The sequence below is a fragment of the Molothrus aeneus genome, chromosome 4 (genome assembly GCF_037042795.1).
Source record: "Molothrus aeneus isolate 106 chromosome 4, BPBGC_Maene_1.0, whole genome shotgun sequence".
NCBI lineage: Eukaryota > Metazoa > Chordata > Aves > Passeriformes > Icteridae > Molothrus > Molothrus aeneus.
The window spans coordinates 26,752,636-26,766,452 of NC_089649.1; the positions used below are offsets into that span (position 1 = coordinate 26,752,636).

A 13,817-nucleotide genomic window follows, 5' to 3' on the forward strand; every position below is an offset into this window, starting at 1 on the left:
AGCGCACCATCAGCGAGGCTGGAAAAGACCCCTGGGATCACCGAGTCCAACTGTGACCGAACACCTCCCTGTCACCAGACCAGGGCACCAAGTGCCACATCCAGTGTTTCCTTAACACCTCCAGGGACGGTGACTCCATCCGCTCCCTGGGCAGCCCATTCCAGTGTCTCACCACCCCTTCTGGAAGGAATTTCTCCCAGCGTCCAACCTACACCTCCTCCCCTGGCGCAGCTTCAGGCTGTCTCCTTTCGTCATAGCTTAGGGGCTATGTCCTCTTGAATGAAGCGAGCTGCGTTCGTGGGCGCAGGGCCGGGCCGCGGGGGGTCGCAGGGACATGGACATGGGCAAGGACAGGGGAGTGGACATGGGCAGGGATAGGGAGGGACAAGGACACGGACACCGGCGAGGGCAGGAGCAGAGGCGGCGGCGGCGGAAGTGGCGGCGGCCGCCCCCCCCGCGCACGTCACGGCGCGGCGCAGGCGTGCGGCGGAGCTGCCGTGGCTCCCGCTCCCCTCAGCCGCCTCCCTCCTTCCCTTCTTCCCTCCCTCCGGCCGTCCCTCCCTCCGGCCGCCGGCCCGCGGCTCCTCCCTGCACCACCTTTGGCCGAGTCGCGGGAGTGCGCAAACGGCACAGCTCCTCGGCGGCAGCGGCTTCATCCGCGCCGAGCATCAGTCGGGAAGGCGCGTCCTCCTCCCCTGCCTCTCTTCTCGCTGCCCCCGCGGCCATGGAGCTGCCCGAGAGCCAGTGCAAGAAAGTCAAGCTGAGCAACAGGGTGCCGAGCTGGGTGAGCGGGCGGGCGGTGCGCCGGGGGGCAGGTGGGCGTGCGGGGGCAGGGGAGCGGGGAGGAAGCAGCGCCGAGCGCCGGGGTGATGTGGCAGTGGGCGGCAGCGGGAGCCGGGACGGGGGCTCCGGGCGCCGCTGCCCGCCGGGCCGGGAGGGATGCGGGGCGGGGGCGCGGCGGGGCGAGCCCGGTCACGGAGCGGCAGCGCCGACGGCAGCGCGGCCGGGGAGCCCCGCGGGGCGGCTGCGGGGAAGGGCAGGAAGCCCCTCCGGAGAGCTCTGTAGGCTTCATCCCTGCCTCTTCCGCCGCAAGCCCTCGGCTTCCAGCTTTTTGGAAGAAGGAAGACTTAAGAATGCGATGTACAATGTGGCCATTCATAAACCTGGGTTGGCTAGAGACTGGGGTTCTTTGTATAGTGGGTGTTATGTGGAAAACTGTCGAGACTGGGCTTAAAAAAATCTAACCAAAGCCTTCATTCTTGTTCATAAAGATGGGGGAAGATCGGTTTACAGCAAAGACCAAAATGCAGCTATTTAGAAGAGACATTGCAGGCCTTTGAGAACATTTGATACCTCTGATGATGCAAGACAAGCGAAAAGAAATGAAAAAGAAAATATGATTTCTTTCAATCAATGCTGAGTTGAAACAGGCAAGATATAAGATCCAGAAAACATTTGATATGAATGTAAGAGTGTAAATCAGTCTTTGAAGTCTTGCTGTGAGTAGTGCAGGCCACAGCTTTCTTGATAAAAGCAGCTGTTGCCTGAAAAACGGGGAAGTTGCTGTCGTAGTGCTGGGTAGATGTTGTGCCTGTCTAAGCCTCTTCCACCGTGTACAAGCTCAAACTTGTTCACATAGGAGAGCAATCGGCAATTTACATTCTTTCAATTTCCACTAGGAAAAAGCAAAATCAGATGTTTAGAAGATAGTGAAATAGACGATGTCTGCGTGGGGCTAACAAAGTGTACGCAAAAGTTACTCTGTATCATTTCCTTACTCATAAGCAAAGCCAAGATAGGTTTGTCCAAACGGGGGCGATTCCTTAACGGACATTAAGTGTTTGATGAGTTCAGCTGAGGTTGGCAACCCCCTCTATGCTATGTGGCAAGCAGAGGAAGTCTTCCACTTCTCCCTTTTTCTTCAGAAGACCTCAACTGAAATGCTCTCTATAAACCAATAAGCTGCACCAGGAACAAAAGTGCTGCTGATTCACATGCTCCACAGGCAAATGTTTGGCACTTCTGGCTCTGCTGAGAGCGAAGGCAAAGCAGCTTACCCTGATGGACTTGGCAGCCCCTAGGAGAGTAGGCAGAGCCCTGTCTTTCAGAATTTCTCTGTATGTGTTCAGTGTGATTCAAAATACACCTCTGCCTGTGGAAATGCCCTTGCCAAGCCCACCTCTGAGCACAGCAAACAGTTACTCCCCATTTACAGGCCACAGCATAGCCACAGACACTGCCATTAAGTGTGTAGAACATGGCTTGATAGGGAGACAGACGGCTTGATAGTGAGACAGACGGCTTGATAGGGAGACAGAGGGCTTGATAGGGAGACAGACATTTGGAACACTTTCTTTTGAGTGGCTTGGATTCCTAACATTCCTAACAGCTGTTGTGTCAGTTTGCAGGTGACTCCAAATGAGAACTTGCTCCAATTCTTGTTTCTGAGAGCATATTCAGTAGGGTAATTTTGGCTTCATTTTTTATCCATCCCCTCTGATGCCAGGCAGTGAGTCCCCTCCAGCACTGGACAATGAGCTGTCTCTGCTTTTGGTCATACAGGTATGGCAGCAGGTGGCAAGCAAAGACACACTCCTTAATAATATCTTTAGCACTGAATTTCTTGTATCCACAGTACTGGGGAAGATTCTGGGTGATTTCTGCTGCTTTGATCTTTCAAATTGTCCAACTTTAGAACACCTGGCAAAGGGGAGCTAGTCTGTGTCGAGACCATAGATTTGGCAGCTCAGGTGGTGCTTTATGTAGAGGTGTTTAAGTGCCTTATTGTGTTTAAGTGCCTTATTGTCACTGTGGCAATCTGCTTTCTGGTGGGCTATTGTAAGGATCCAAGTAAGAATTCTTGTTGTAGATGGGAGAAAATGTAATGCTATAAGCTATGGCAGAATATGGTTTGGGGAATTATGTGTTTAAAAGAGTAAAACATATTATTGCTCAGATGTAATTTCTGGGCTTGCCCTTCCTTCTCAAGCACAGTTGTCTGAATCAAAGCACAGATTTTCAAACCAGAATTTGAGAAAGTAGCTAATGGAAGGTAGTCCTGACAGACCTTTTAGTCGTGAAATCTCGTATAAATATGTAGGTATAACCTCTGTGGTAGCTGAATTTTTGTGTTGGAATCATGTATGTTTTCCTTATTTGAGTTTGTATGTAGACAAAAAAGATGGGCACTGTTCCATGTGTTTGAGTTTCTATTTGGCTATTGAGCAGCTATTGAACACTTTGCAGGGAATAAAAAGAAAAGTAGCAATTAGTTATCAGTGCTGAATAATTAATGTCATAAAAATGTGTTGTTATCAGGGAGTCACTGGTTTATAAGAGCCACTAAACTACTTCTGTTATGATTGGGAAATGAGAAAGGCATTGAAAGTAAGACTGCAATTCAGAGGGGAGGCTGGTTGTGTTGCTTTTGCTACCTTATGGGGGTTCTTAGCTTGAGGAACCAACACTGTCATCTTGGAGCAGAAGGATGCGGAATTACAGTTTCTTCAGTGTATGTGGTTTATATGGAAACCATGTCTGTTTTCTGATCCTTCCAGCTCCAAGCTGTCCCAAATTTATGATGCAGCTTGGGGAGTCTCAGCTTGCCATGGAAAGATTTACGTCCTTCCCCGGAAGGGAGTAAATTGCTTTGTGAAACTTAAAATTTGATATTGATCATAGAAGTACAATATTTTATTGTTGCTTGGAAATAATGAAGAATAAATTCAGCTTATGCCAGTGTATATGCCATTTGTCTGTTAACCATAAAACAATTAAGATATAATCTCTTCTTTTGGCTGTCTTTTGATCTTGGCATTTCAACTTAGGTTTGCTTTCCGTCATCTGGTTGCATGTCTGTGTTCTTGCATCAAAGGTGTTTGGCACTGATAGTCTGATTTGGTTTTGGCAGTAAAAAATTATAGCTGTAACTGGGCAAAACATCAAGAAAAATAATAAAAAAAAATATGTCATCTCAGAAAGTCTGTACATAGAAAAGTTTACAGAGTTAGTATTTCCTTTTGACCCCCATAATTTTTCTTTCTTTCTTTTGTTCCTATGGTTCCAAGGTGTCTGTAATCATTAATTTCCTTGGTCAACTACCTGCAAAGCTACAATTTACCTTCATGGCAGGAAAAGTAAACAGTGGAATTATCCTTCCTTCTTTATCATTGCAGCTCTTCAGTGCGCATCCAAGAAAGGATTTCTCTAGTGCCTTTTTTTACTTCAATACCAAGATGTCTGCCTGTTGGAGCAATTTAGGTTTCTTGTGAGAAATGAACCAGCATGGTGGGGGAGAAGAAAGGAGGGATATATCAGCATTCTTACCTGACATTACTGCTATCATGAAACATAGTGGACTGAAGCACTATTTCTGTTTTACGTGGCAAAGTAGGAGGGAAAATATTAAGATGAAGTGTTTGTCTACAGAATACAGAAGAAGTGTGTTTCAGGGTGGAAGACATATTTTTATGGGGATGTCAGAGTGGAAATATCCAATGGCTGTTAAAAATATAGATAAGCCTTGGTGATTAATGCCCTTTTTTTCATTAGCCCCTTTACAAAAATGTAGTGTGTCCTTACAGCAGTGACTACTATAGTGAATGTAATTTGGCTTAGAATTTTAAAATAGCTTTTTAAAAGAGAACTTACTCATCACACTGAGTTTTTCTATCCCATGTTTCCTTAGTTTCATTTCTTTTAACATTCTTAATATAGATCTCCAAAGTGATGCTTTAGTATAGTGTGAAAGGAAATGACTGTTCTTTATGTCTGGTATCATTTTGGTTGGTCATTTAATTTCATCAGTTGATAGTCATCAAATTTTATATACAAGAATTTGAAGACTGGCTAAATAATTCAAGAGCACAAACAATATGTGCCAGTGACTATTTTTTTGGGCCACATCAATATTTGTAGTGAGTGTGTATGTCAGGGATAGTAATTAAAAACCTGGGTTGTTGAAGATACAATGTTCAGCTTGTTCAGCTATTTATGCTCAGTGGTGTGGGCAAATCATAGGGAAGCAAATTATTTAATAGGAAACTGAACATAATTCTGGAACTACTTTTTTTTTTTCTTTTTTCAGCAACGGAGAATGACTTGCTAAATTATTAACTTTTTAGAGCACCTCTTTTAAATTGGTTTTCTTTCGGAAGATAAGGGGTATTTGGGTACTGCTTTGCCCAGGATTAGTACTGAGCTGCTTGTTTGTGTCCCTGTACACAGATACAAAAGGTGGGTCAGCTGGTGACTGGCAGGTGTGTTTTTGAGTGCATGCAGACCATTTGGGCACTTTAACCTTTAGTCTTAGGTGCCTGCTTCTGAAGTACAGGTGGATTATTGTCCCTCTGCTCAGCTCGCTGGCTGCTCCACTGCACATGGGTGCCTCATCCTCTAGCAAGGCCTTCTCCTTATGTGATTTCTCATCTCTGCTAAGTAGGTATTAATACTTTTTTTTTTCATAAATGTTGTGTGTTTTTCATATTTTAAGAATCCCTCCAGCCTGCTTCCTCAAGGTTTCATGAGTTTTTTAAACCTAGTGTAATGCCCTGATTAGTTTCATTGCTGCTTTCCTAGTTTCTTAGAAAAGAGAGGAAGCTGATATAACTTATGGAATATGGACTTGAAGAAGTCTCCTTGAATGAGACATTTGACCTCTAATGTATGAGTCTGATAAGAGACTTGTTGCCAGGGTTCAAAAGCAAAGCATGTGTGGGTTTATGTCTTAATGTAAGAGACCTTACTGAGACAGTGGCATGGGATTTGTGCTTTGAGACTGCTGTTTATCCAGTGCCTGGTACAGTGCAGTACAACTGCAATTAATGAGAGAGGATGTAGCTATTACTGTGTTAGTTTGAATGGCTGTGTACATTCATTATGCACTATATAGCTTTTAATTGAAGCACTTCAATTATTTGTGTTGGTTTTAATTCCACAGTTTGCTCACTGAGATCTCTAATTTTATGTGCTGCATAATTGTTCCTGCTATAAGAAAAAAGATTTTGATTTTTTGACTTTTTGACTTTTGGTTTTAGTCAGCTGTATTGCGTGCACTTTGTGCAAAAACCAGCTTTGTTTTAGGAGATAAATTATTTGAAGTAACATGATCAGCAAGGGTAACATCATTTTGTATGGTTATAACGTGTTTGCAGATTGTTGTTTCTTCTGGTTGATATTCAGTGTTCATCTAACTTTAGTTGCTGGACTATCACCACTGAATTACAGAGTTACTGTGTTTAAAACTGAACATAGGTTCTTACCTTGAGCTTCTGTTTGTACTAACTATGAGCCCAGCCGTGTCTAGAAGTGGGGCATAAAATCACACAACTTCATGATTTCCAAATAAGTTATAGATAAACTTTGAATAGGAGAATGATGTAGCAGCAGTCCTTGAAGCCACAAGGATAGATACCATATTTTTGTTAATTCTGCTTTGTGGTGTCCCTCTCTGAAACTATGAACAGCTCTCTGCTAGTAGTCCATAGAGGAATATAGTCCCTACTGTCTTTTATATTAAATATACTGCATGTTTTCTTTTTTGACTGGCACTGAAACAATGATGAAAGAGAAGATAGTGGCAATATATTTGCAAGCAAGGGAAGCCAAAGCAGCATTAAAGATACCACTAATCCCTCTCATCCCCTGCCCCCCTTCTCTGTTTTTTTAAAGTCTTCTTTTTTGTTTGATTGTTCATGCATGGTCTGACAATCTAAAGTCTTGATCTTTCACAAACAAAGTTCACATAGCCAGATACTATTAAAGTCTAGGATGATGCCAAGGCTGATCTTCCTGTGGGCTCTCTCACTTCAGATTGTGAAATGTGTTTGACAGCAGGCTCATCTTACTTACTGAATTTATTTGTAGAGCAGGTTATTATTATGAATAGTTTTAAGAAACTCGGTAACCAGCTTTATTTTAATTAAAATTATATTTTAAAACCCCTATCTTTAAAATAATTTTTTTTAAAAGTTCCTTGAAATAATACTTTCTTTAAACATTTAGAATTAATGATAACTATCTCTTGTCTGGAGACTGATGGTACCACACATAAAGGCACTTGCTTAACTGAAATTTGGGAGAGATGTGCATAGCTTGCAATGAAAAGGCCTCTGAGGAGTTAAAAATGACCCAAAGAGCCAGTGCCACCAAATTTGACAGTCATGATCTGCCCTTGGTGAAGCCAAGTTGGCAGTCACAAATCACCTCCTTTTCTGTGTGTCTTCCTCTTTGTTGAGATGCATTGCTCCTGATCTTGGACAAGACGGTCCTTGAATATTAACCAGTTTTCTTGGGCCTTGTTCTGTTCAGGTCTTTATTCCATGGTACTCTACCAAGCAAATCCCTAACATTACTTGAATAAAAGTCAACTCAAGCAGCTCTAGCAGTTCATCTCTCTTTCTTATAGTTGATTTTTCTCAAGCAACTTTTATTTGAAAGTAGAAGTTGATTAACCTGTCAGTCCCAAGCTTCACTGAAGTAGCCCAAGGGGTATGGTTTTCTCTGGCTGACTGTTCTAATTTCCTGTGCCGCCTTTGGTCCGTGCTGGAGCTGATGGAATGGGTATTGGTTTTACTTCATTTTTCTGTCCTCAACTCTTTCTTTGTGCCCTGTGGATGAATTTGTTTGCTTTGCCAACTCACCCTTTATCAAAGACTTAATCGACTTCTTCTTTTCCAGGGAATGCAAAGGGCAACCAATGTTACCTACCAAGCTCATCACGTCAGCAGGAATAAGAGAGGCCAAGTGGTAGGAACAAGAAGTGGTTTTCGTGGATGCACAGTCTGGTTAACAGGTACAGCCATGGATTTCTGAGGATCCTTAGGTTTTAGTTATTCCTTTGAAAAGCTACTTAGCTGTAGCTCTTTTTTGCATGCAAAGTTGAATGTTTGTGTAATCCAAGACCTTGATGCAATTTTATTACTATTTTTAGGTAGACTAGCAGGAAATTGCTTTGGGACAAATAGTAACTTGAGAATATATTTTGTTCAGTGCTCTGAGAAGGTTGTTTTTTTGATACTGTCTGCTACCTAATTCTGGTTTTCTTTGTGTGTGTTGCTTTTTTTTCCTTTATTTTTGTTTTAACCAATTCTGTCTCTTTGTACTGTCTATTTTATCTATTTAGAAATTAAATGCAATGCAGCTTTGTTTTTCTAAGAGTCTGTACTTCTGGATCTTTTCTGTAAAAGCCTCTTCTCTTTGGATTCTTATTGTCTCCTTGGTTTAAAATAACATTTCAACATAAACCTGTGCCGTTGGACAGCAATTGCATGTTTAGGCAATGCATACTGGCAGTTATTTTTGAAGTCAGCTCTGTGGGGCCTTTTTTTTGTAAATAGAGAAGATAAATACATTCTGGAAGACGTTTTTTATTTCGTAACAGTGAAGAAATTTTTTCTGTCTTTCAAAGTTTTTGGAAGCTTTAAAATGCTTCCTATAAAGTTGTTTTGTTTTTTGTTTTTATTTTTAGTTAATGTGGTAATTTTAAAAAATAGCAAAACGTATAATTTAATTGGCTTGTAAACATTTAGAACATTGTTGTATTGCAACATAAAAGATCCTCACAGGGTATTAGGGAAACTTACTACAGTTACATTAAGTAAAACTGATTTCCACTAGTGTTAGTAAATGTGTGTGAAATGTAAAGCAGTCATTGATAACAAACTGCTGAGAGGCATTCCAAGCGGATTTTCTTGCTGTCATGTATTTCTTTGAGAAAAGAATGGAGCCCTTTCTCTCCCTGTTTCCATCACACAGCTCCAGCCTCTCTCAATGCTTGAATGATCTGGTGGGCTGCCTTTCTGTTTCTTCTGGTAATTCATTAATCTAATTTTGAAAAAGGTCATGATAAAAGTGTGTTCTCAGTTATCTACATGGCAACATTTTCCAGTCAATGTTCTTTTTAAACAAATGTAATCTTAATGTTCAATTTCCTTTTTTTTCAGGAAGGAGGGTGGTGGTAAGATATCAAGAATATGTGTGGGAAGCTAGGTTATTGAAGATGTTTGAGCAGTAGTGTGAAAGGGTGAAAAGGACTGTAGGCATTGAAGTAAGCAATATTAGCCATTCTAGAACCATGCAAACATGAGTCTCAAAATTCTAATAGGTATTAGAATAAAAGCTGAAATATTGGGACACTCCAAGACTCTCTCACTTTGTCAGCACTCATAGAGTTGGAGTGTATAGAAAGATCTTTTAGGGATCACCTTTCATTTTTCAAGGTAACCTTTATTTGAGAGCTCTTTTTAAACGAATGTTGAGTCAGAGGGTCCTGGTAAAGAAAACTGAGGAATTTAGCAAAAACATGGAAAACCATTGCTTTCATGTGTAAAATAATATGCAATTTTTAGAGTGTAAGTTATTTTAAAGACTTGTCAGCTTGAGGAGTGTTTTTAAATACGTTAATGTATAACCTTAACTTTTGCAATTCATTACATGTTAGAGACCAAATGATGTGTGAAAAGACAGAGCATGTGAGTGAATAGCAAGCTAGGTGTGGGGACAAAAATGGCAAGCCAAAGACCTCAGTGAGAAGTAAATGAAGAAGTTGCTGAAATCTTCTTTTGGACTGTTGTGCCTGTTTTCTCTGATGGGGGTGTACGTAATTGCTGCCAAAAGAAGACTGTTCTGTTTCCTGCCTTGTGTTCCTTCTCTTGCCTTGCACAGGCTGTGCCTCTTGCCCAACTCAACACTGAGCTGATTCAACTTAGGAAATCATCAGTGAACTTACCTCAGCCTCCCCCCAGATACACGAGAGGGAGAAAAAGGGAGAAACCCCATTACCTTACTCTCTCTTTACCTATTGTCTGTGTAAAAGCCACTTGGCTTATATTCCAAGTAAGCTTATCCAGAAGGCATTGCTACTGATGCCTGTCACTTTGGGATTTTCACAATATACATGTGCTACAATTTGCCTTAACTTGTTCCTATGCTTATATATTTATATTATTATTGACTATTTTAGGTCTATCTGGTGCTGGGAAGACTACAGTGAGCATGGCACTGGAGGAGTATTTAGTGTGCCATGGTATTCCGTGCTACACCTTGGATGGTGACAATATCCGCCAAGGCCTTAATAAGAACCTGGGTTTCACACCAGAAGATAGAGAGGAAAATGTGCGTCGTATTGCTGAAGTTGCTAAACTGTTTGCAGATGCTGGTTTGGTGTGCATTACTAGTTTCATCTCTCCTTATGCTCAGGTAAGTGTGAAAAACATCTAGATGAAGTGTAGGGAAAATGCAAAATATCATTCAGAATCCTAGTTACAGAGATCCATTTCTGAGCATAGCCAGAATCAAATACTTTTTTTTTTTTTTAGTGGCATTTGTGCTTCATGGAGGTGATTACCCAAAACAGAAATATTAGTTTAAAACATAAAATGCTGACATTAGTATATAACTGGAACTATCCTTCAGTCCATTAGACAGAATTGTTACAGAATTATACAAACAAGCTCAAATGATGTTCCAAGAAAGACTCTTAAAATTGCAATATCTTGTTTGATCCACGTAGATTGCAGTACCTTATAAATATGAAGACTAGGTGTACACATAACCTGAAGGCTTAAGTAAATTGCTTTTAAAAGCAATTTTTCTTTTAGTGAATGATTGGTGAGAACTTAATTTTTACCAAGTGACTTAAGGGAAAAGTGTTTTAATTCCCTATAGGTTCTTTTTACTTTACTTTATATTGTGTATACAACATGACATTATATAATACTGAAAATTATTTAAATCCATGTTCACATCGTTGTGTGAAGACTGTTTTCATCTGTGCATAAGAACTTGGAGAGGAGAGACAAAAAGGATGTGTGAACACCCAAGTATCTTGAAGAATGACCCAGGGACTTTAGCTTAGGTGTTTCACAGCATGAGAACGTGTTATTTCTTTGGTTAGAGTGGTGCAAACACTTCTTCTGATAATAATTTGGGGAACTCAAGCCCTACAGTATAACAGAAGTCTGTAGCTATGAGAAAAATAACTAATAACCAATATTTAGTAAGAGATTTTAGTGGATTTCAGAAGACTTTTTTTGTTCTCTCAGTTAAAGTCACCAATATTGTTCCAATGCTTGGCAAGTCATAAAAATAATACAATAAATTAATGCAAATAATACAATATTTTGACTACACAAATTAAGATTTGTGTCAGATTAAGAACAGTAGGGAAAACTGGTGCTTGGGAGAGAAGGGTGGTTATATCAAGAGCAGTAGATAGCACCTCCTCCCTGCTGTACTCAACTAGGCAGATGTTATTCCTCAGACATATATGTATGGATATAGAAAACCCTGCATTCTATTGGTTGGATTTGGTTGTGGGTTTTTCTTATAAATCAAGTTTAATGTAAAATATCTTACATCTTCCTGTCAGCTTTTACCATGTGATGTACTGTAGCCAAAGTGATGTACCTTGCAGGGCATCAGATAATCAAATCACATTTCTCTTTTCAAACTTTGAAATCTTGTTTACATTGGGCCATCATCTTCTTTAAAATGAATTTCAAAGGCAAAAACCAGTAAAAATATATGGGGGCAACCTTTTAGGATTTTTCTTTTGTTTTCTTGCAGGATCGTAATAACGCCAGACGAATTCATGAAGGGGCAAGTTTGCCTTTTTTTGAAGTATTTGTGGATGCTCCATTGCATGTCTGTGAGCAGAGAGATGTTAAAGGACTCTATAAGAAAGCCAGGGCTGGAGAAATTAAAGGTGAACCTAGATGTAATCACATCCTTTCTACATAAGTGTAATTATTGCTGTAATTAGTGAAACATTGGTGTAATTTGACTCCATGTAAGTGGATGTGCTCAAGTCTGAGTGTATCACCCTTAAAAAGAGCATGGATTCAGGACAGGACTGAGAAGAAATTAGAAATTGACTTCTAACTCATGGAACTGATTAGTTAAGTGTGTAGGACAGTAAAAGGGAGGAAGTGGCTCACCACAGATAGAAAAAGCCTTGAGCATTTTAAAGGTTGCAATAGAAACCACATAATGACTGAGGATTAGTCTGTCTTCTTTGTGTGTCCATTTACCAGTTAAAAAGAGCCTAATTCTTTCTAAGGTCTTTAAAGAACCTGCTAGTTTCATCTAAAACTATTTCATTCATAAAACCTGCTAGTTTCTTCTAAAAAGTAAAACATGGCCACTGCCACCTGTAAATACCATTAAGAACATCTCTGAAGATACTAACTTTTAAATTTGTGTTCTGTTCTAGTGCCCATGAAAATTATTTCCTATTCCCAGCCTCAGGTCAAGATTTAAGTATAACATGCAATAAAAAAAGCTTAACTATGCAATCATTCATTGCAAGTTTTATTGTTTATTGTTTCAAGCGCTGCTTTGCTCTGTTATGTTATAGTATCACAAGCTGATGATAGATAGCTCTGTATTTAGTAGCAAAGCAGGTTTTTCTAAAGTAATCACTTCTGGGGGTGGAGTTTGCAGATGCTGTATGAATTCACTTTAATCAGAAGTGATACAAAATTCAAGAAATCGAAGACATTCTGTGTGAGTGGTTGCTTGATACTTCTAGTACTACAAAATATTTCGTGCAAGCACCAGGAATAAATAAAGCTGAACAAAGATTTGTTCAAAATCAAAGCAAGGCGGCTTGAGCTGACATGATACAAATATACAGTTCTGTACAGAATCCTTATTTGTGCCTCTTTTGTGAACATCCTTAGTATTTTGTTAATTTTACAAGCCACATAATGGAACTGTGTTCCTGAAGAAGTGGTAGTGAAGTAAACAGTGCCTAAGATACAAGTGGCTGTAGCAGTGGCTTTATCTTATGACTTATCTGTTATATGAAGGATGAAAATTAAACAAACTTGCCAATTCATAAGATTAGTGAGCAACTGTTGTTTTCCTCTGGAAATGGTTATGAAACATTTTCTTTGTCTCATGTTCCCACTCCTCCAGTAATCAGATCCTTCTAAAGCATACAGGTTTTGGAAAAGGTACCAGCCTTTCTTTATCACATAAGGTACTGCAGTAATTTATATTTTTCATAGAGGAGGAACTAAACTATTAATTTTGAGGGTATTTAAATCCAAAGGGAAAAACTGGAGTTCTAATGTTTGCATTTGCATTTGTGGAGGATGCAGGTGTTGAGTTGCTGAAGCCCAGCTGATATGCTGATATTCCTGATGCAGATCTGACTTGTAGTGCTGATACCCTTTGCCTCTGGGCTTGATTTTTCCTTGTTTATGCATGGGTGGTAGAATCTCCACAATTTCAAAGCAGGTTGCTAGCTAAGTAGGCCAGAGCAAGTGTCACTGGTAGCTTGCACAGTCTGTGACAGCTATTATAATAAACACAGTCATCAATCTTACATTAGCAGCTATCTTGAGATGAGTATATTAGCTAAAATGTTAAAGGTGTTGGAATTCTTTACTTCAGGGTACTGCTTGGTGGTATGTGTGTGAATTTACATATATACTGGGTATTCGTAATATTTTTTCATCCTTTATTTTTTTAAGAGTAACAATCAGCTGATAGCATGACAAACTCTGGGTTGATGTGCACAGTTCTTCTGTCAGTGCTCTTTTTTTTATTCACAGTAAAAATCAAATAGCTTCACCAACAAGTAAGTGCTATGTGTGTCGTGCAGAATGCTGACGTTTGATGCTGTCAGATACTATGATTAGCAAAGAAGATAAAGAAAAAACCTGCTGATTTCCCTAGGAATTCCTGTATTAAGGAAGCTAAAACTCCATGTTCCTGCCTGTTGTGTTCATTTATATATAGAAAACTGTCTGTTAACAGCATTAAAGTGAAGTCATCTTTTGGAAGAAGTCACCTAATATTTTTGTTTTATG

The 13,817-nt window shown here is 40.1% G+C and overlaps 1 protein-coding gene across 1 annotated transcript in view; it reads left to right on the forward strand.

Annotated features, from left to right (window-relative positions):
• The first annotated feature begins 542 nt into the window (after positions 1–542).
• The window catches only part of PAPSS1 (3'-phosphoadenosine 5'-phosphosulfate synthase 1), a 39,122-nt gene continuing 25,847 nt past the window's right edge, over positions 543–13,817 (forward strand). The window contains exons 1-4 of the mRNA XM_066548144.1: positions 543–784; positions 7,678–7,792; positions 9,962–10,197; positions 11,566–11,704. Coding sequence (XP_066404241.1) covers positions 725–784; positions 7,678–7,792; positions 9,962–10,197; positions 11,566–11,704 — 550 coding nt within the window. The 5' untranslated portion in view covers positions 543–724. The remainder of the gene's footprint in view (positions 785–7,677; positions 7,793–9,961; positions 10,198–11,565; positions 11,705–13,817) is intronic.